At 43.9% G+C, this 21601-nt stretch overlaps 1 protein-coding gene across 6 annotated transcripts; it reads right to left on the bottom strand.

The window, feature by feature from the left end:
* Window positions 1-784: 784 nt before the first annotated feature.
* Window positions 785-21244, bottom strand: psip1a (PC4 and SFRS1 interacting protein 1a). 6 transcript variants are annotated; one of them, XM_036933769.1, is made up of 18 exons: window positions 21090-21244; window positions 20340-20433; window positions 19716-19792; window positions 19401-19539; window positions 18361-18456; window positions 17797-17892; window positions 16900-16944; window positions 16343-16402; window positions 15885-15948; window positions 15564-15663; window positions 14915-15113; window positions 14384-14487; window positions 8775-8830; window positions 8605-8675; window positions 7028-7129; window positions 6226-6427; window positions 2061-2157; window positions 785-1798 (listed from the first exon to the last, which is right to left on the bottom strand). In XM_036933769.1, exons 2-18 carry the CDS (start codon window positions 20409-20411, stop codon window positions 1723-1725), a joined length of 1656 nt encoding a protein of 551 aa, XP_036789664.1. In that variant the 5' UTR covers window positions 20412-20433; window positions 21090-21244; the 3' UTR covers window positions 785-1722. The 6 variants fall into 6 exon arrangements, with proteins under 6 accessions (XP_036789664.1, XP_036789666.1, XP_036789665.1 ...); XM_036933771.1 differs by having other exon boundaries at window positions 787-1753; XM_036933770.1 differs by having other exon boundaries at window positions 787-1748.
* Between the last annotated feature and the right edge of the window lie 357 nt (window positions 21245-21601).

The following is a 21601-nucleotide window of genomic DNA, read 5'->3' as shown; positions in this document are numbered from 1 at the left end:
TATTTGTCTTGGGATTCATGATCACATGGAAATGTTTTTGTTGTAGTCATAGAATTGTAAAGCTCATAGACTGTTCATTTCGGATAGATGAACCTTCAGTGGTGAGCTGGTGGTGTCACCAGCTCATGCTACTCATGAGAAGTTCACTTGAATGATTATAGCTCGTACGAAGAATTGGTTTCACTAATTAAAGTGGAAATCAGTGGGACAACACCCTTCTGTCTTCTACCTCTGGATAGGGATATCACGCCCTGCAAAAGCTCGAGTGGTGACTTGGAAGGGCACTCTAGCAACATCTTGATTCAAAACACATCAATGGAATAATCTTAACCGATCTGTTAAGCTACTGATGGCCATTTTAGACCGGAAAGCTCAGATCTGAGGCTAATAGTTTTCCGTGTGACCTGTTGACTTGACACAGTACTATTGATAGAAGCAATTTATTTGAATGCGTACAGATGAGGTCAATTATATTGGCGCCACTTGTACTTTGCAGTAGAGCAGAATGTTCTGCTTTCTCTTACCCTGTAGGCACCTGCAACTTACTACAGGTGACAAATGACTTAATGAGACTCATTGCCTCCAAATGAATGAATTTTGAATAAGCTAGTCTAGGCCATTTGACTTAAGTGAAAAATATTAATTTTGATTTGGTCCTGTGAAGTGTAAACAAGTTATTAATTTAAATGTATTTTGAAGTGAATCATGCAAGGGTGCCAATATTTAACCACATCTAACATGAGTACTCATGTTTCAATAAACAAAATAACTGAATATCAATTTATGTAGTTACCGACCCAATGCTTTATTACAAAGGAGGCTAAACAGGCTTTCAGACAGGCACAAAAATACTCTTATTTACATCAATGTCAGCAAATTGGAGGACTTACAACAGACAGACATTTAAACTTGGGTGTGCGAGTGGAAGGAAAAAAAACCTTTGGCACAAGTAGTATTTCCTTTCTGTGCAAGAACAAAATGTGCACCTACTCGGAGTAATATTGGTCAGTATTAAGTACATTTTACTAAACTAACTAGTAATACAAAGACTCCTACCAGTAACTACCGTATATTTTATCTATCTTGTATAATTGAGTTGAACTGCAAGATCTTGCGATGTCAAACGTTAAGTGATTTTAAAACAGACTATAAAGCTTCCTTGACCCACTACATTTTTGCCATGACATTCTCAAACATGATACTGTACATTTTTCACCACATAGCAGAATAGTTCAAACAAAGTAAGGTCGCCCCAAGTAGTATTGGGGCGGCAGGGTAGCCTAGTGGTTAGAGCGTTGGACTAGTAACCGGAAGGTTGCAAGTTCAAACCCCCTGAACAGGCAACCCACTGTTGCTAGGCCGTCATTGAAAATAAGAATTTGTTCTTAACTGACTTGCCTAGTTAAATTAAACATATTTTCCTTGTGGAACCACTTTTTACTACCATCAGTTTAAAAAACAGCCACAGTGGATGCATTCATCATAAAAAATGAAATCTAAAATAGGACTTTGGAAGACACTGCTCTGTAGGGTTTAAGACGTGGGTGTTCAGACCAGAGAAGAGCCTGGATTTGTACGACATGATGTCAAAGCAACAGGACCTCTTATTGGTGGTGTTTGGACTAGTGTGTGCAGGTGGGATCAGCACAGATCAGTCAGGACTCAGGAGAAGGTCAGCAGCACCAACATCCCCTTCCGTTTAGTCAGTCAGATGGTTCTTCATCAGTTGGTTTCCTCTTGGGCCTTCACTACACTGCCGGCAAAGGGATTAGAAAATGGGACGGCAACTAGCACAGCGCTGTTAAGAAAGTGTATAGAAGTTATACAAACGCAAATTGACAAAATACGGATACTTTGAAAATTTGCTTGGTTTAGGATTCTTGTTCATGAAACCTACTCAGGCCCAAAGAGCAGTGAACAGAGTGAGATTCGAGTGACATTCGCCAACGGCCTAAGGAACATGCAGGATTGGTCTTGTGAGCAAGCACAGACCTCCAAACACCCAGAACCTATTGGCCCCTGTCGGTCTGTCCGTCCAACAGTCCATCTGTCTGTCTTACCTGCTGTTATCACCTGTAGAGGCCTCTTCAGCAGGCTTCTCCTTGTCCGACTCCTGCTTCTTATCATCAGGACTGGAGTCGCCATTCATATTGTTATCTAGAGCAAGCGTCACACACACACACGTCAGGAACAGACGCAGACACACACACACTTTCAGCCTGCATTAATAATCCAAACAGACAACCATCTTCTTGCCCAGACATACATTTTTTTCCCAGCTCTCCTTTTACGACCCCAAATCTGAAATCTCCTGTAGGAGTTAGGAGGGGGATGACATGTGATACGCTCATGCCTATATCTGGGCCAGGCGGAGACTAATCTGATTTTCTATCCATTGGAAATGCCTGTTTCATAGAGATACTTATCTGAGGTATGGCTAAGTGGTACGGATGTGGTCCCGACTAGAACACAACCCTCCTGATCATGTTAATACTTACAGAGCCCATCGTAAAAAAGGGCATAATGCCTACAGACCGGTCATAGTCTGAAGAGTTATAGGATCACAGAAATTGAATTCTATGGTGGTAAGGCTGCTGGGGCATTTTACTCTTAAGCCTTGTTCACATTGGCAGTTTGAAATTACTCAAATCCAACTTTTTTTGCATACCTGATTATAATCTGGTATTTTTCCTGCAGTCTGAACAACCAAAAAAAATAAAATCACATGAATCTGATATTTCAAGTCACATTTCAAATCACCTTTGTATGTGGTTTGAAATCAAGATTCAAATCGGATGTATTTTCTCTCAAGTGTTTTCTTTAAGACTGTTTTTAGGCATATCTTGTTGCTTGCTGATTCTCTTGACAGTTTTGACAAGAACAAGTGGTAGCTAACTATTTTGTTAATTGTTTACAAACAAATTAGTGAATGCTAGAGAGCTAAACAGCTAGCTAGTTGACTGCTGTGGCTAGCCAAAAAGGGCTCCTTTTCAAAGTTGGATCATATACTTTGAAACTTTAAAAAGGGTGTTTTTACCAGGGGTCACTCATATTACCGCCAGTCACGAGTCATGACCGCAGTAAGATTCCACGTAACCGTTCATGGTAATCTCCTTTTATGCACTCTGGACATTCTTTGGTAGTACCCAACTTGCTAACTACCATCAGATCCTAATGGCCTGCTACTCAGGGCTCTATTGTCCCGCTAACCACTCTGATGTCAATGCAAATACAATTGAAAATCACATCAAGCACTTGTCAAAACAGTAGCCCTATCTTACTTTTAAAACGCACCTCACGGTGATGATTCATTTGAACAGAGTAAAACATAGTTGAACAGCTCTTTCTAAGGGGATGCTTCATTCAAAACTCCCATAAGCATATTGGAGCTGATGCATGAGCCCAGATCCCCCAAAAAGAAAATGGAATTAAGATGTTATAAAATACATACGCCTACTGCATATTACACATGGTAGAAAAACAAAACTGATTTAAGATGTATTTGGTACATAATTGGTCTACTCTATACAAATGATAGTAATTGCTTTTCAGTGTGGACTGTATTATTATGCATAATGGATGGACTGGACCTTCTGCTCCGCTCCAAAATGTATACCATGAGTCTGGGAGAGAACGTACAGGCCTAGGCCATGCTGTTGGTTCACTGATTATGCAGGTCGGCTCACAGTTAGCCTGCAATTAGTCAATTTGATTTCATTTTGAATAGCCTTGTAATAGGGAATGTTCATAATTAATTGGGTGACATGCTTGGAGTGAAATCAATATTCTTATATTTATTTCTCAGCTGCTCATATTAAGCACATGCTGACTATAAACCCCAAGTAGCTTACAAAACGGGTTGGTGGGAAAGCGCGGCCTCCACTCACTATTTGAGTGCAGACAGATTACATCTTTTTCCCCCCTGCCCCTGTTCCTGCCCATTTGATAAATGGGCCATTCTAAATCGAAACAAATGTTACATTTTTGGTAAAGACCAGACTAAATTGAGAATAGTTTGATGGTTGAAAATGTGATCAGTTGATGAGAGAACAGCTGTGCAGCCTGAGGCAAGGAACAGAATGCAAGCTTTTTTAAAATACTTTTTCAAATCATCAACAGCTTATAGTCAGTTGGATCATGCAGACCATATACGTTCTGATTTCTAAGACATTCTAATGTTTGCATCATTCACAACTAAAGTTCCCAAATAACTCTAAATCTAGCATATAAGACTAGTTTCAAATGGTCACTTTTATGCTCAACATACATATTTCATATGTGCACTCGCTCCGTAATGGGAAAAATATCCTTTCTATTTGATGCAGATAAGCTCAATTATATTCTTCTTACTGTAAAATCATAGAACATGAAATAATGTGATGGGACTTCTATATTATCAGCTAGATGAACAAGCCCATGGCATGGAGCATAGCCAGATAGGCCTACAGTAACCTGACTCATGTTCTGTTCTTCTGAAATACCTTTTCTTCATATCATAATGTTTCTTTAGACCTGACTAAAATACATGGACTTATTGCGATGGTGTACATTAAATTGATTTAGACTTTATTTTAAATGTAGATGTTCCAAAGGGGTGAATCAGCGGCTTGTATGCGAGGAGGCATGGAGATGTTTGTTAATTAACGGTCATTTACCGTGAGACCGGCAGTCTTTGCATGACAATAACCTGCTGACCAGATTTCATGACCCTAAAACTGATTTTGAACATTGAAAGCAACTGGGAAATGTCCATGGCAGGCATTGTTGTCACCTTAGCTTGCTACACTTGGGGCGGCAGCGTAGCCCCTGAGCTGACAAGTCGTTCTACCCCTGAACAAGGCAGTTAACCCACTGTTCCTAGGCCGTCATTGAAAATAAGATTTTTTTTCTTAACTGACTTGCCTAGTTAAATAAAAGGTAAAATAAATGGAGTGCTAGGAAGTCACGAGCACCACCACCAATCAACACCACCCGCCGTTACTATGACAACTAGCGTAGCCAAGTCAGAAAATGACTTGTCTGAACATACACAAATCCAAATTTGGTCACATGTAACTTGCCATTTGGACAGTCAGTATTCCAAAACCGATTTGTGCATTAAGGCCTGCAGTGTGAACAGGGCTTTAGTCTACACGAGTGGCCTAACCGGTCATAAAGGGTGGCCAATGACGTGGCCAGAACACCAAGGCCTATATGATCAGTAGACAACACTCTTTTCATACAGGGATGAATGCACAATGCTCACGCCAATTTTCATTCCAATGAATCTCCCATTGACAACATGACGATTTATGCAAAAGTTGCGCGTATTTCCAGTTTGGATCCAGCCCACCATAACTGATTAAATACAGTGTAAAATCATAATACGATATGTGGGCATAACTAGAATTTGAGATAATTCTCCTAATGTTAACACTGCCTGACTTATGCAAAAAATCTGATTTGTGTGTGCATATTACAGCAGATACGTAACTACATATACTAAGTGAGTGTTTATCTTTCATCACAATATGTTCCCACAGTAATTGTTTATGTAAAAACTGTAATTACTAAAACACATTCTAAACAAAAGGGCACAGATCTGTTAAGTCTCAGAGTCGGTTTGGCCTTTCTCTATACCGGCTGGTGAGGAGTTTCTCCCAAACAATTAGTCTTTTGGACAGAAATTCACAGGATATGTCACAGGCCACACAATGAGCATTGCAGAACACTGAGGAAGACACACATCCTTCTGAATCTGTAATGTTTGATGAGTTGACGCTCATCACATCTAGGATTTATATCAGATTCCCAAGGAGGAATATGTAGGGCATTGACCCTAACCACAGATACTGGGTAATATTTCTTCATCTTTCTGAAGGATTCTGTAGGCTAATCTGATCTGAGACAAGTACTTTTGGACAACTTCTAAACCCAGCTATTGTTGAGTGATCAGGTATCAACCACACAACTCCAAATTACATTAGCCCACTTAGCTAAAGCCTTGGGTTTAGGTCCAGACATACAGTCAGTAGTGTGTCACCAAACCACCTCCCTTACATGTATCACTTATCTCCCACTCCACAAGACCCCAGTCCCACTCCCACACTCCCATTGTTGAGTTGTTCTCCCTGACTTGCTCAGCCTTCTTCAAATCACCACTCTTGGCTTTACTAAGTTCACTAGTGTGCAGCTTGCCAGTGTGTATATAGGAACAGAGCCCCAGTCCCTCACTCCTCACAGTACCTGTGTTGTTCTCCCTGGCCCGCTCAGCCTTCTTCTGGGCTCCCTTCCTGGCCTCCTCCTGCTGCTTCTGCTCTGCTATGGACTTGTTGAGCACCTGGCTGAGCAGCTGGTCCCCCTCCCCCAGCAGGAACATGCTCTTAAACTTGTTGTACAGCATGGTGGACTTGTCCATGATGTCCTGGCTGGCCTTGAACCTCCGGATCTGCTCACCCATGGAGAACAGACAGTAAATACAGGAGATATAGCTGGTCCTCTGTAGCTCAGGTTGGTAGAGCATAGCGCTTGTAACGCCAGGATAGTGGGTTTGATTCCCGGGACCAACCCGTATGTAAAATGTATGCACAAATGAATAAGTTGCTTTGGGTAAAAGAGTCTGCTAAAGGACATTTATTATTATTAGAATATCAATAGCATTTCACTTATTAAATCCCCAGATCTGGCAACAAAGAGCAGCATGTACATGGGGTATAAAGTATGCATGAACATATAAACATGCACCCACAGTTGCATACAATTAGCAGATGTTCTTATGTACTCTTATAATGTGATGACCTAAGCAGAAGGAGAGGGCCAAGTGGCAGCAGGTGTGAGTCTATGACCTAAGCAGAAGGAGAGGGCCAAGTGGCAGCAGGTGTGAGTCTATGACCTAAGCAGAAGGAGAGGGCCAACTGGCAGCAGGTGTGAGTCTATGACCTAAGCAGAAGGATGTAGGGGAAGCTCTTTTGTGAAACAAAAGGCATTGAGAACTACGTGTTTGTGTGTGTGTGTGTATGTAGGGGGGCAGCTCTGACAGAGACGTTACCTTTTTGAGTGTTGCAATGAGCTCTGAGTGTTTCTGCAGGTGCTGGGTGGTGACCTGCAGCATGCCCAGCTCATCCAACGCCACCAGACACTTCTTCACATCCTACACACAAACACACACGAGACAAAACTATTTATCTTCTTCGACCAGGTGAGTAACAGCCTATTAGACAAAAATACAAAAGGTCTTACCCCCCCAAACAATAATAACAGTATAGTGCAAGGCTGGGGGTCAATTCCATTTCAATTCAGTAAGTTAACTGAAATTGGCCATAACTTTTGCTGGTATTGTCACCAATACAGCTGCTGGTTTTGTCACCAATACAGCTGCTGGTTTTGTCACCGATACAGCTGCTGGTTTTGTCACCGATACAGCTGCTGGTTTTGTCACCGATACAGCTGCTGGTTTTGTCACCAATACAGCTGCTGGTTTTGTCACTAATACAGCTGCTGGTTTTGTCACTAATACAGCTGCTGGTTTTGTCACTAATACAGCTGCTGGTTTTGTCACCGATACAGCTGCTGGTTTTGTCACCGATACAGCTGCTGGTTTTGTCACCGATACAGCTGCTGGTTTTGTCACCGATACAGCTGCTGGTTTTGTCACCGATACAGCTGCTGGTTTTGTCACCGATACAGCTGCTGGTTTTGTCACCGATACAGCTGCTGGTTTTGTCACTGATACAGCTGCTGGTTTTATAGCTGCTGGTTTTGTCACTAATATAGCCGTTTTGCCCATTTGAGAAGGTATGTGTTGACTGGGCATAATGGACATGACTAAGTCACCCAGGATAAAAGCATCTGCTAAATGGCATATTATATGTCACCCAGAAATACATCTGGTAACAGTCAGGAAGGTGTCAAGAGGTCAAGTGAACTCAATGACAACTAGTGTTCCCCTTGTCCACACGGGTACTCCTTGTATATAAACTCCTTATTTGTTTTGTGTTACCATTTTATTTTGCAAATATTGGTCTAACTTTTTAACTCTGCAGTGTTGGGAATTTGCTCGTAAGCATTTCACTGTTGTATTCGGCGCATGTGACCAATACAAAATGGGATTAGATGTTTCCCCTCCCATATGGTTGGTGTTGTTTGGGTGGGGTTGAAGGTTAAGAGTAGCAGAAGAGCCATCCGTTACAATAGACGGACACACAAAACGTTCAACTTGAAATGTACTTATACCATTGCATAATAACTTCACCCTCGGTCTAACCAAAAAGAGCAGCTTCTTTTTCTTTCAGCCTCATGTAAACCCAGACAAAAAACTGATGCTTTACTCAGTCAACTTGTCTGCTCTGAAGACCTGAATCCATCACAGGTCAAGATAAGGTTCAACTAGACTCTGGCTTCAGTGTGACAGCCACAAATGTCAAACAAAGCCAAAACCACCCAATGGCTAGGAGGATCCATTAAACTGTCTCCCAACTAAAACCTAGAATGATTTGAAAGCTGCTTCTTCTGCAAAAAGTGAGTGTGTAAAATGACCCTGGTGAAGTAAATAATTGATTGTCTCTTGGGTAAGGGCTCTGTAGAAGGCAAGGTCTAGATTTAGGGCAGTCTTTTAGGGCAACTTACTGGGTTGTCAATCTTGAGGGAGATTTTGATTTCTCCATGCAACCTCTGCAGCCTCGATTCTATCGATATCTCTGCCATGAAGGAAACAAAAACCGACATCGGTCATGACTTGTTCATGAAAGCCAGAGTTGATCCATCTTGACAGAGGACAAGTAGCACCAAGTAGTCACCTTTCTTCTTGTCTCCTTTCCTTTCATCCACTTTGTTTCCATCATCTTTGTTTTGCCTGAAACACAGAAGACCATTAACGCACCAAATCAACTCAGGTCATGTGTCCATTTCAATTTGAAGTTCACAAGTTCGGTAAATAGCCCAACCATTTTTACCTACCTCATCCCCATACTGTTTTTATTTATTTTATTTTATGCTCTTTTGCACACCAATATCTCTACCTGTACATGACCATCTGATCATTTATCACTCCAGTGTTAATCTGCTAAATTGTAATTATTCGCCTACCTCCTCATGCCTTTTGCACACAATGTATATAGACTCTCCTTTTTTCTACTGTATTATTGACTTGTTAATTGTTTACTCCATGTGTAACTCTGTGTTGTCTGTTCACACTGCTATGCTTTATCTTGGCCAGGTCGCAGTTGCAAATGAGAACTTGTTCTCATCTAGCCTACCTGGTAAAATAAAGGTGAAATAAAAAAAATTGAAAAAATAAACATGCAAATGACTTACCAAAAACCTCACAAGTACACACACACAACCAAACTGAACTGCCAGTCATTTTAAGAGTAGCACCACTGGAAATTCCCTCATCAACATATCAACTGGAGATAATTTGAGATGGATGTACAGAACAGGGAACCCAATTCCCACCCCATCCAGACCCCTATGGAGTGTTTCTATGGAGACTTCTGCCCAGCGCCAGCAGGGCCCTTGTGACCTGTGCACATGGAATGAGCCTCATGTCTGACATCCAATTATGTCACTCCCCTGTCCTCCCGCTGCGGCTGCCATTCAACATAAACCCTGACCCTGTCATCTTGTCACATTGACCTCTGACACACGGCTTTCTACACACCCGACTGTCGGGAGCCATTTTTAGATGGAGCAGTAAAAAATAAAATCACTAGCCATTGAAAATGTATATCCCCGTGGGGGGGGGGGGATGTGGAGCCCCCGCGTGGGGGGGGGGGGGGGGGGGGGGATGTGGAGCCCCCGCGTGGGGGGGGGGTGTGGAGCCCCCGCGTGGGGATGGGATGTGGAGCCCCCGCGTGGGGATGGGATGTGGAGCCCCCATTGTCAATTCACTACCAGAACAAACCTCGTCATAATTTCCAACATGAACAGCTTGGCTTTTTTTTTTCTTCTCAGGTAACAACAACACATTTTGATATCCTCTTCACTTTTATCTCTGTCAACAATGTCTGATGGGAAACCTACAGATTAAGTCTTTTTGGTGGCTGGGACAGACACCCGCAGCGTGAAAAGACAGGGGGCTTGTCCGCGAGGACTGCGCGTCCCCGCACAGGCGTGTCACCTGACTGTCTAACGGGAGTATTGATGGGCGAGGGAGCGGCCGACCTGTGATCCCCTGGCTCTTCGCCCAGTGCCTCAGGCCCCATGTGACTTGCTGGGGTTCAGTCTTTTGTCATGCGACCTCTTTGACCATCAGGGTTCTGAGTAGGTGCTGGCTCAGCAATCCGAAGGTCAACCCTGTTACGACAGTACAGTGATCCATTCACTTCAACTAAGTAGGAGCGTGGTGCCACTTTCTGTACACAGGATCCGAGTCTCCAGAGGCCTGTCCGGTCCCCTGGCAGTGGCTTCATTCGCACCGTTTCACCCACCCTGAGCTCAGGTAAGTATTTTGCTGATTTGTCGTAGATGAACTTGGAGACCTGTCTTCTGTGACGTAGCTTCACCAGCACGTCTGTCACCACACATGGCTCCAGGAGAGTGCTGGCTACTGGCAGAGCTGCTTTTAAGCGCCGTGCCGTGAGGTGCTGGGCCGGGCTGCTATCCATGCCCTCTGTTGGGGTATTGCGCCACTGCAGGATTGCTTTCCAGGCATCTTTGCCCTCTCGCAATCTGGCTGGCCATAGCGGGCAAACTGAGCCTTGCAGCGTTTGATCATTGTCTCTGCTGAGAGGTCGGGGAGGAGGTCGATCTCCCAAAAGTCTGAGTAATGATCGACTACCAGCAGAAAGTCTTTGCCACTGTGCTGGAAGAGATCTAGACTTACTATCTGCCAGGGGCGCATCGGTAGCTCGTGGGACATCATCGTCTCTCTCTGTTGCTCAATGGCATATTCATTGCAGATTGTGCATTTACTGACATAGTCTTTGATTTCACTCTGCATTCCTGGCCAATACAGTGTGTCACGTGCTTGTCTGTAACAGGCCTCACCTCCTATGTGACTTGAGTGCACGTGAGCCAACATCTCAGGGCGCAGAGACCAGGGAATAACGACTCTCTGACTCTTGAATATTACTCAGTTTTGAACACTGAGCTCCTCTTTGACTGGCCAATATTCTCTGACGCCTAAAGCAGTTTCTTCCCTGCAGTCGGGCCAGCCCATCAGAATCACAGACCTCAATGCCTGGAGTTGCTCATCCCTGTCTGTGTGCTGTCTGATTTGTATAAGGCGCTGGTCCGTAACATTAAGGTAGTCAGCCTGGTTGATGTGTTCAACATCCACTTGCTCTGTTTGTAAGCTGCACACTGCGTGTTGTTCATGCATGGAGCGTGTGTGAGTGCCTGATGCAGTAGCCCTGCTGAGCGTGTCACTCACATACATCTCTGGCCCTGGCTTATACACCACCTTGAGGTTGTAGTTTTGTAGGGCCAGTAGCATGCTCTGCAGTCGTTTTGGGGCATTCAGAAGAGGCTTGCTGAATATAGCAATATGGGGCTTGTGATCGGTCTCTGCGGTAATATTGTCGCGCCCGTACAGGTAGTGGTGGAAGCGTTGGCATGCAAACACAATGCTGAGGCACTCCTTCTCTATCTGGGCATAGTTCTGCTCTGTTGGGGTGAGTGCCCTAGAGGCGAATGCCACAGGCTGGCCCTCCTGCATGAGGCAACAGCCAAGTCCATACTGGCTTGAGTCACTCTGAATCGTGACAGGTTGACACATTGTAGTATCGCAGTACAGGTGTCTGGGTGACCAGTTGTTTTATTTCCCTCACCGCTGCGTCATGTTTTGGGAGCCAATGCCAGATGGTGTCCTTGTCCATGAGCCTCCTTAGTGGCTCACACACTTCAGAGAGCCGCGGTAAGAACTTGGCCAGGTAGGTGACGAATCCAACGAAGCGCTGCACCACCTTCACGTCAGATGGCCTTCACTTTTTCAAGATCCACCTTCAATCCGGTGGAGGACAAGATGTGCCCATGAAAGCAGACCTCTGGCACTTTAAACTGAAGCTTTTTTATGCTTAGCCTTAGCTTGACCTGTCTGCATCTGACCATCAGGGCCAGCAGCTTGGCATCATGGTCACATTCTGCCTTCTCATCACTGTCACCAACAGCCCACTACGAGGATGTCATCTGCTATGGGTTCCACGCCACTGAGTCCCATCAACAGCTCATGCTGATTCCGCTGATACACCTCTGGAGCCACCAAACGGAAACTTCAACCACCTCTTCCTGCCCCAGGGTGTCCAAAAGGTGGTCATGTAGCTGCTGGGCTCGTCGAGCTTGCACTGCAGGAAGGCATCTCTGGCATCCACGAGCGTGAAGACTCTGGCCTTTGGGAGCTTGTAAAGACCATCCTCCAACGTGGGCATAATGTAATGTGAACGTCGCAGAGCCCGGTTGAGGTGTTTAGGATCAATGCATATCCGTAGCTTGTCTGGTTTCTAGACGATAACCATATTACTTATCCAGTCTGTAGGCTCGGTGACGGATATGATGTGGCCATCTGCTTCGTATTTGTCAAGCTGAGCCTTCGTAGCTGCTTTCATGGCCACTGGGACATTGCACACTGGACAGGCTGGATTGCTGCGTCCAACTCAAAGTGGACTAACCCGGGAACTGACTCGACCGGTGCGTTGAAGACATCATGGTACTTGCTTAGGAGTGTCTCATTGCTCAGGGGCCCAGCCTGGACTTTGTCTATAATGTTAAGATCAGCTGGGATGGTGAAGTTAATAAGCCCAAGGCGCTCGCATGTAGAACCTGACAGTAATGGCTGTTGACTAGCCTCAACTATTTAAAACTCTAGGGTGTGTTTCTGGCCACGTAAAACACACTCTGTCACAAACAGGCCTAAAGAGGTCATGAACTGGCCTGAATACAGTTTCAGCTTGGTGCTACTCTGTGTGAGTTTGTCTCTGGGCGCGAGCCTCCTTTTGTCTTTAAGGCTCATAACGTTGCATGTGGCCCCTGAATCTAGCTGGCATTGCTGTGGTTCATTATTAAGTAGCAGAGTGACAAACCACTTTGTCCTTTTGCCCTCACTGCCCCTATGCACTCGCTAGCATGTACATCCTCTGTGCTGTCATTCCCTTCATCTGTGTTTGTTTCCATGGAGTGCACTTTACCCTCCTTTCTCTTGCTTTTCATGCAGACCCTTGCGAAGTGATTAGCTGTACCACAGGAATTGCATATTTTTCCATAGGCTGGGCAGTGTTCTTTTCCTCGTCCATGACAAATGCCACAATATCGGCATGTATTGGGGTTGTCTACTGCAGAGTTGGCTGTAGTATTAGCTGTGGCAAAGGGGAATTTCTTTACTGGCTGCCTGAATGTAGCATTGACATTGTCCGTATGTTGCCTTTCTAGCCCATGGACATTAACGGTATATCAGTAAGCTCTGTTGCACGGCATGTCTCCACTGCCAAGGACAGCGTCAGGTCACATTCTCTCAGCAAACGTCTGCGGGTGCCCTCATCAGTTATGCCAAGCACAATCTCATCTCTGATCAGTTCATCTCTTAAAGCACCATAGTCACATGTAGCTGCCTTTTCCCTTAACCTAATGACAAAGCTGTCAATGGACTCCCCGTCCTCTTTTTTGCAACAACAGAAAACATAACGCTCGTAGATGACGTTCTTTGCTGGCTTAAAGTAATGTTCAAGAGCATCAAGAATAGCTATAGCGTTACCTTGCTGAGCTGCTGTTAGGTTCAGGTTGTGTTTGTATACGTGTCGGCATTCAGTTCCCATTATAGTCCTCAAAGTGGCAGCCACTACCTCATCGTCCTTTTCCAGAAGTCCCGTGGCTAGCGCAGAGTCCTCCCATTCACCTCTAAACGTATCCCAGTTCGTGCTCCAATCCCCACTGAGCTTCATAACGGTGGGAGGGGGAATGTTCGCTGCCATGTCTAACCGGCTAAGGCCAATTCCGGCGAAATATTACTCAAATAAGCATTTGTTTGGTAAACCAGAACAGGTGACTCTAATTTGCAGAAAGCATGGTTAGTTATCCGACTCCATGTTTGAATGTTAAATGATGAGACAGAGGCATTGATGCGAGTAACCAGTCTTGTTCAGTACATCACAATCCATCCGGGTATCTCAAGCACACCGGTAAAACACATGAGTTGCAGTAATGAACATTTACCAAGAGATGTCATCACTGTGCCATCTTACACCCATAACAGGGATGTGGAGCCCCTGTGGGGGGATGTGGAGCCCCCGTGGGGGGGGGGTGTGGAGCCCCCATGGGAGGGGGTGTGGAGCCCCCGTGGGGGGATGTGGAGCCCCCGTGGGGGGGGTGTGGAGCCCCCGTGGGCCACACCCCCATGGGGGGGTGTGGAGCCCCCGTGGGGTACTAACTAGAAAGGTGAGTGTTGGGAGATAGATAAGACGGATGGTTGCCTTACTCTTTCTGCTCGTCTGGTTTGCGTCGTTGACGATCGTCTTTGTCCCCCGTCTCGGTCAGAGTGGGCTGCTGCCGCTTGCGGTCTCCCGCAACCCCCTTGCTCTTCTAATGGTTAACGGGGTGGAGAAAGAGATGCTGATTGGATGTACATACATGTAGACATGCTTGGCTGGCACCGTTTGTCATGACATGGTTTCACTGTGTAACTGTCTGCTTCACTAGGCTATTTAGGGCACACTCTGTAATAGTGGAAACAGTAACTAAATTAGAATAACTAGTTCACTACTTTTGGCCAGAGCCCCAGGCACCCTAATCCCTATTTAGGGCACATAGGGAATAGGGTGCCATTTGGAATTTTGCCAATCCCTGTTGGTGAGGTGATTTGTTGTGGTTCACCTCTGCGAGTCCCAAATGGCACCCTATTACCTGTTTAGTGCACTACTCCCTATGGGCCCTGGTCAATAGTAGTGTACCACATAGGCATTAGGGTTCCATTTGGGACACTTCCCTTGTCTGGTTGTGGAACACCCACCTCCTGGTTCTCTGAGTCAGAGGAGCTCTCCTCTTTGGTCTGTCTCCTCCGTTTAGCATCAGGGTCCTTCTTCCCCTCCAACTCTCTCCCTTTGTTGTCTTCCTTCTTTCTCCTCCCGTCCAGCCTCTTCTCTTCCTCTCCTCTCTTGGACTTGTCTTCCGGCGTCCTTTTTCTCTTTCTCTCCGACTCAGCAGTGTCCCTGAATGGAGAGAAACGTCTTTTAGGAGTTATTTTACCCAGGAAAGTCAAAGCAATGTTGCTCAATGGTAGCTACAGTAGTGGTGAGCCACTGTTGTTTTTCTGACAATTAAATAGTCCATTAATGATGGATTACTAGTGGATCCTTTAAAATCAGCAGATGGGTCTCATATAGAGATTCTATTAGATACATAGAACTGAAATTGTATAGAACTGAAATTCTTAAAATACACATTTATTGTTCTTGTAAATGCACATTTGCTCTTATTGTATGTATTTCTGTGTGTTTCTTGTCTGTCTGTATGTCTCTTGCTCTAGATAACAATATGAATGGCGACCCCAGTCCTGATGATAAGAAGCAGGAGTCGGACAAGGAGAAGCCTGCTGAAGAGGCCTCTACAGGTGATAACAGCAGGTAAGACAGACAGATGAACCATAATCACAACCGTACAGGTCACTGCCTGAGCCCTGGGGGTCCTGCTGCTGGAGTAGGAGCATCTTCTCAGCTTTGGTCTTCCTGCCTCGCCGCTTAGGAGTGGGGCCCTCTCCATCTGGACACACACAGGTCATAGAGTTTGTAGTTATGAGTCGTCATCAGCTATCATAATGAGGGGGGACACTACTGTCCCAATACAGAGGAGTGCTATGCAAGCTGTTTTCCATTACTTTGGTTGTTGTTTTACCCTTTGACAACACAATAGAGTGCCTGGGGTAGGTCTGCTGTCTTGCACACAGTGGGAAAGGTAGAGGGTTGCATTGACAGACACTGTACCTTGAGGGCTGGATGTGGGACTGTTGGCAGCGTCCTCTTTCTCAGAGTCGGCCTCTACATCACTCTGACAAATGACACAAGACAGTGAGTTTAGGTTCAAAGTAATTCACAAGTTGCACTATGTCTAGATTAGGTGAATTCATGATATACTTCAGCAATAATGCCCGGGGGGGGGGGGGGGGGGGGGGGGGTATATGGTCAATATACCACGGCTATGGGCTGTTCTCATCCACGACGCAACACAGAGTGCCTGGACACAGCCCTTAACCGTGATATATTGGCCATATACCACAAACCCCAGAGGTGCCTTATTGCTATTATAAAAACTGGTTACCAACATAATTAGAGCAGGAAAAATAAAATATTTTGTCATACCCGTGGTATACGGTCTGATATACCACGGCTGACAGCCAATCAGCATTCAGGGCACCCAGTTTATAAATGAGGATATGGGATACCTTTTTCTTCCTTCTTCTCTTGGGTTTGGGAGTGTCTGTAGATTCATTTGGTGTGGGGTCCTAGAAAAAACAGACATACAGATGCTGTCAAATAGATTGGCACACTTTGCTCTTCACAATGCAGTGCAGTGCAATGGAGTAGAATGTTCTGCTTTTCTATAAAATTGCTATTTTTACCCTGTAGGCACATGAAACTTATCACAGGTGAGAAATTACACAGTAAACAAGAATCATTGGCTCCAAACAAATTAATTTGATCAATTTAATCCAAGCCATTATTTTACTTTGAAGTTAGAAATCTTCATGTATTTATTTTTTGTCATGTACAGTTGTAAATCAAACAAATACACGTGTAAACACCAACATCTTTTTCAATTTTAACTTATTTTAGAATAAATAGTCAATCATACAAAGGTGCCAATATAAACCATGCAAGGGTGCCAATATATTTGACTGCATCTGTATTGTAATAATTCCCTCCCAACTGTCCTTGCATTAAAATAAGGGGAAGTTGTGTTTCAGCCACATCTAGTGGATTACTGTGGTATTACACCTACCAAGTCAGCAGGCAAGAGTCTAGTTTCCAAGTCCCAGAACAGTTCCTATCAAATGAAGGATCAGTCATTGGCGCAAGAGAGCAACTTACCTTTCTCCAGAGCGACATAGAATGCCATGCAAAAATAAAACATAAATACGTTGCTTTAACTGATAAGAATTGCTGTAGTTCAGCCCACCAATTAAAAGCTTGATAAAAACACCACAAGGAGTAAGGGAGCAACACGTGTCACTGATCAACAATCAGGCCTCAGTGCCTGAGTCAGTAAAACAGTCTAGTACATCAAACCTTTAGGAGGTGGGAAGGAAAGGGAGGGAACATGCTTTCAGGTCATGCAAATGACATTTAACATACCACATCTAATTCACAAAAACATTTACCCATTTATTTACATTTTTATGGTGAATGACCACTCTCACTAAACACAACATTTGCGTCATCCCCCATAGTGAGAGCCCAGGTTTGTTCAAAATGAATGACAGTGGTTATTTTAAGGGCACAATCACACCAATATCCATGGTATATTAAACTTACAGGCTGTAACACAGGTACTGAAAACTCCTCTCTCTTTGCCCTGCCCTCTCACCATTCACTATAGGGAAATAACCCTCCATACCCCTATCCTCGCCTGTAGTTCAGTGGTACAGTTGTAAAACACTCAAAATACCATTGTTACCAACAGAAAAACCAGGCTAGCTAAGAAACAGAGGGAGGATACGGCACCAAACCATCACCTTAAGGCTTTGCAACGGTAGTCGTGCAAGCCAATGGTAACACGGTTGCCTAGCAATAGGAACAAAATAACACCACCTATAAAAGGAAAGTCACCAGGTGCCACATCATGCTTTCCCTAAGTGGGGTGCAAGGGTCACCTATCCCATCATGCAACAGTACGTACATCCTGGCCCTGGGGCTGTCCCTGTTCAGAGACCTGCATGCCCCCATCCTCCTCATCATCCTCCTCCTGTCCAGCCTCACTCTCAGCCCCCGACACCTGTGTAACCATATCAAAACACACAGGGCCCAGGGTATGGGGGGGTTAGGTTAGTTATTTAGTGGGGCCAATTGACAGCTAGACAGAGAGAGAAGTTGGGCCCCGTCTCTCCCTTGACTTCAGTCCTTCGCTCCCAGACAATTCCACACGTAATTGGGATTCAGCTTGGACAAACAACTCTGGTCAAGTACTAGTAATATACCCCACAAATAACATTTGCCAATTCAAGATTTGCCTCCTGGGGTATTATGACACAAAGCACGGTACCATTGGCAAAAGGAGACAACATCAACAGCAGACAGACACATTGGTACAAGAGCGCACGGCATTTAATGTTACGTAGGCGTGGTGCTTGTCAAGAAAGTGAGGTTAGTCAGTATTCTATGGTGTTCACGTGAATAACACAGTAAAGTCCATATAAAAATAATGACCTATGAATTAAGGTAGATGGTAGAGTAGTTAGCCTACTTTGGGTTTCTTCCTCTTCTCATAACCTCCCTCCTCGTCCCCTTCCGGGTTACTGTCAGAGTCCTTCTCCGTTACGTTATCCGACAGCATCATTTGCTAATGAAAGAAAACCAAACATGTTACTAGAAAGAAGAAAACATTCCTAAATCACAGACCGAGGAACAGACTACTTTCACCCCAAAACCCAACCTTAAAAGGGGAAATCCACATTTGAAACAATAACAAAAAGGGGTCACTTGTTTTGGTAAACAGCTGAGGGATGGGCCTTGAGAAATAGAATATTACTGCTCTTGCATTCATAGGCAGAACTATGGATGCAAGGACTGACCATCCATGATGTCCAAATTATAGATTTAACCACATATTTTGAAGCTATACAGTGTTTGTTTACATTGACTTTGTTTTTTTTAAATGTTGAGTTAAACAAGCTTATATTCTGGGTTCTGATGGGCTATGACACTTGAACTAAGCTCATGAGGCATTTATAAGTTATATTCTTCAAGAATCAATGGCTATATATCATTAATTTAACAGCCCCAAAATTGATGTAGCAATAGTAGATTGCCCCTTTAACCATTAGGGCACCCCCCCCCCCCACATAGAGAACTCCAGGGTCATGTTAATTTGGCACTAAATGGAAGTAAATGGATGAATGTACTGATTGTTGGGGGAGCTAGCACGTAAGTATTTCATTGCACCGTTTATACCTGCTGTAAACTGTGTACGTGACAAATAAAATAAGATTTGATGGGCTAAAATGCTACAGTTGTCCCTGACCCGACTCTCAATGTGCAACGTAGACGGTCGCGGATTAGGCCCCTCATCCTCCCCACTTTTGTTTCTGTCTAAAGTAACTAGACCATTAACAGGCATCATACAGTACGTCTTAGAGGTGCTTATAAATACGTAAAGTACTTTTCATTTGGCTGAGACCAGGCTGAACGCTCACATTCAGTTTCTGTTGCATAAAGTCTTCCGTTTGTGTGCCCTAATGAACATGAACCAGAGCAACATGACAAAAGAGAGGAGATAAAACAAACCTTCTCTCCATTCAGCTCCACCTTTGGGTTGTTCTCAACCTCCCACAGGCCTTCATTGAAACCCTTTCTCTTGTTAGGCTTGGCATACTTCTCTTTATTGGGCAGGTAGGGATATATATCTTTGGGGCCTAAGAATGCACTGCAATAGAGGAGGAAAGTCAATGCATAGATGCTTTTCTGGTGCTCAAACTGATGTTTGTATATTGTACACAATGCCAATATCAAGTACTGGTGTATTGTTCAGATAGAGGGTGTAGTGTATTGTAGTATAGTGTATGGGTGAGACAAAGGGAACTACTGTAGATAACTTCTTACGTTTCATGGGTACCAAAGAAAAAGATGGGAAACTTCATGTTGGCCGGCTTCACAGCTCCATCAGAGTAGTCATTAATCTGGTAGAAAGGGAAAGAGCAGTGAATTGATTAGCCTAGTGTGTACATGTCATGTAATTGGCAGACAATTCCAAAAATCCATCTTTAATAAATGCCCTATGTGACAAATTAACTGTGTAACAAGTGCATTAAGTGTTTAGAATGGAAGTAACAACTCTATAATACCATGAAATAAGACTAATGACTATACGTTAGAGCTGGGACGATAAACCAAAAATAATCGACAGACCATACCCATCACAGGCATTTTGCTGATATCGTTCATTAAGATAAGTAGCCTATACTAGAGAAATATGAAGTTTGAAATGAAATATTTGTGCTAATATGAGTGATTGTTAATGGGACAATTGATGGCTACAATCAGCAAACTAGTAGTAGTTTAAAAGAATAATACATGAAAAAATGTGGTGTAATTGTAAATGTATCGTTATTGCATAATTTCAGACAATTTATCGCGATATGGATTTTTGTCGATCTCGCCCAGCTCTACATACGTCGTTAAGGTAAATGGAAGTAACTTGTCTTGTGTGATTGTGTATTGGCTTACCCTGGCAGGCCAGTGAGGGTAGCCCTTCATCTTCGCAAAGATCAGGTCACCCGGTTTGTAATCCCGAGCCATTCTTCTTGCGACGTACGGCACTCTGTTGACACATGTGACCAATCACATTTGATGTGATTTGATATAATAATAATAATACGTAGAACACAGTGCAAACAGAATGCAACTTTAGCCTACATACACAGAAAGAACAGCTTGATGAAATGCATCAAGTCCTACGAAAAAGCCAATTGGGAAAATGTTACAGGACCATGCACCTACCTATTGCACACCTGAATTGAGTTTCAGTTGCGAATCCATTCTACAAGTGTACGACTTATAGAATGCATGATTCGTGCATAACAGTGTGGGTATGTAGCAAGGACACTAACCCTTACCCCCATGCATTAGCGCATCGGGTCGTGCACACAAACAGAAACGTGGACGAATCCAGTTTCATTCCAAATACCGATTCTCCCGCGACCCATGAACATGGCATTACATATGTTTACATGTAGATACATTTTCGTGCTTGTCAAAATCTAGCTACCTAGTGTTTAGATACAATGTTTCCTTTTCGCGACATTCTAGTATTTTCCGGTGACAACATGAACATGCGGGCTGTCTTTCTAGCTTTGACCTCAGTTCAAAACGAACTAATACATATCGTTAAGAAAGGAATACTAGTATGTGTATGTTAGTATCATATTCACAAACATTCTGAATGGTGTTACCTAGAAGAAAATGAAAAATGCTTACCAAAGTAGTACTATATTCGTAGCTAGCTAAGCAGCCTACACAACTTGTCCTGCTCCCGCGCAACACGGTAATGGATTTTACCATAATAGCTCTAAAATAGGGTGAGCTAAAATCCTAAACACAAAAATGATAGTCTTTGCAATGTGTATCTTGGTCTTTTTACGTGAAGAAAGTAATTGAAGTGACGTTATTTGTGCTTCTGGTGTGCACATGGTTGTATTTGTAGATGTAATCAATGCAAGACAATTCAAGTGGATGAGGTACACCCCTCTTATAAGATGCAAGTTTAGGAGAACTGCGCAAGTACATTTCCTTGGTACTGATGCTGCATTCTGTTATTATGGTTGACCAAGTCCACATGTGATCATTTTGACAGCTAGTACAGTTGACTTGAGGAACTATACTTTCCGTTTTTCTCAAGTTGCCTCAAACTGAAATATGAGTTTGTCTAATACTCCAAAATTCGACTATGTTATCACATACTAATGCATATCACTCATTTGCAGGTAAGA

This window comes from Oncorhynchus mykiss, chromosome 10 (genome assembly GCF_013265735.2).
Source record: "Oncorhynchus mykiss isolate Arlee chromosome 10, USDA_OmykA_1.1, whole genome shotgun sequence".
Taxonomy (NCBI): Eukaryota; Metazoa; Chordata; class Actinopteri; order Salmoniformes; family Salmonidae; genus Oncorhynchus; species Oncorhynchus mykiss.
The sequence above is the reverse complement of the archived record's forward strand: the minus strand, read 5'-3'. Positions and strand labels throughout refer to the sequence as shown.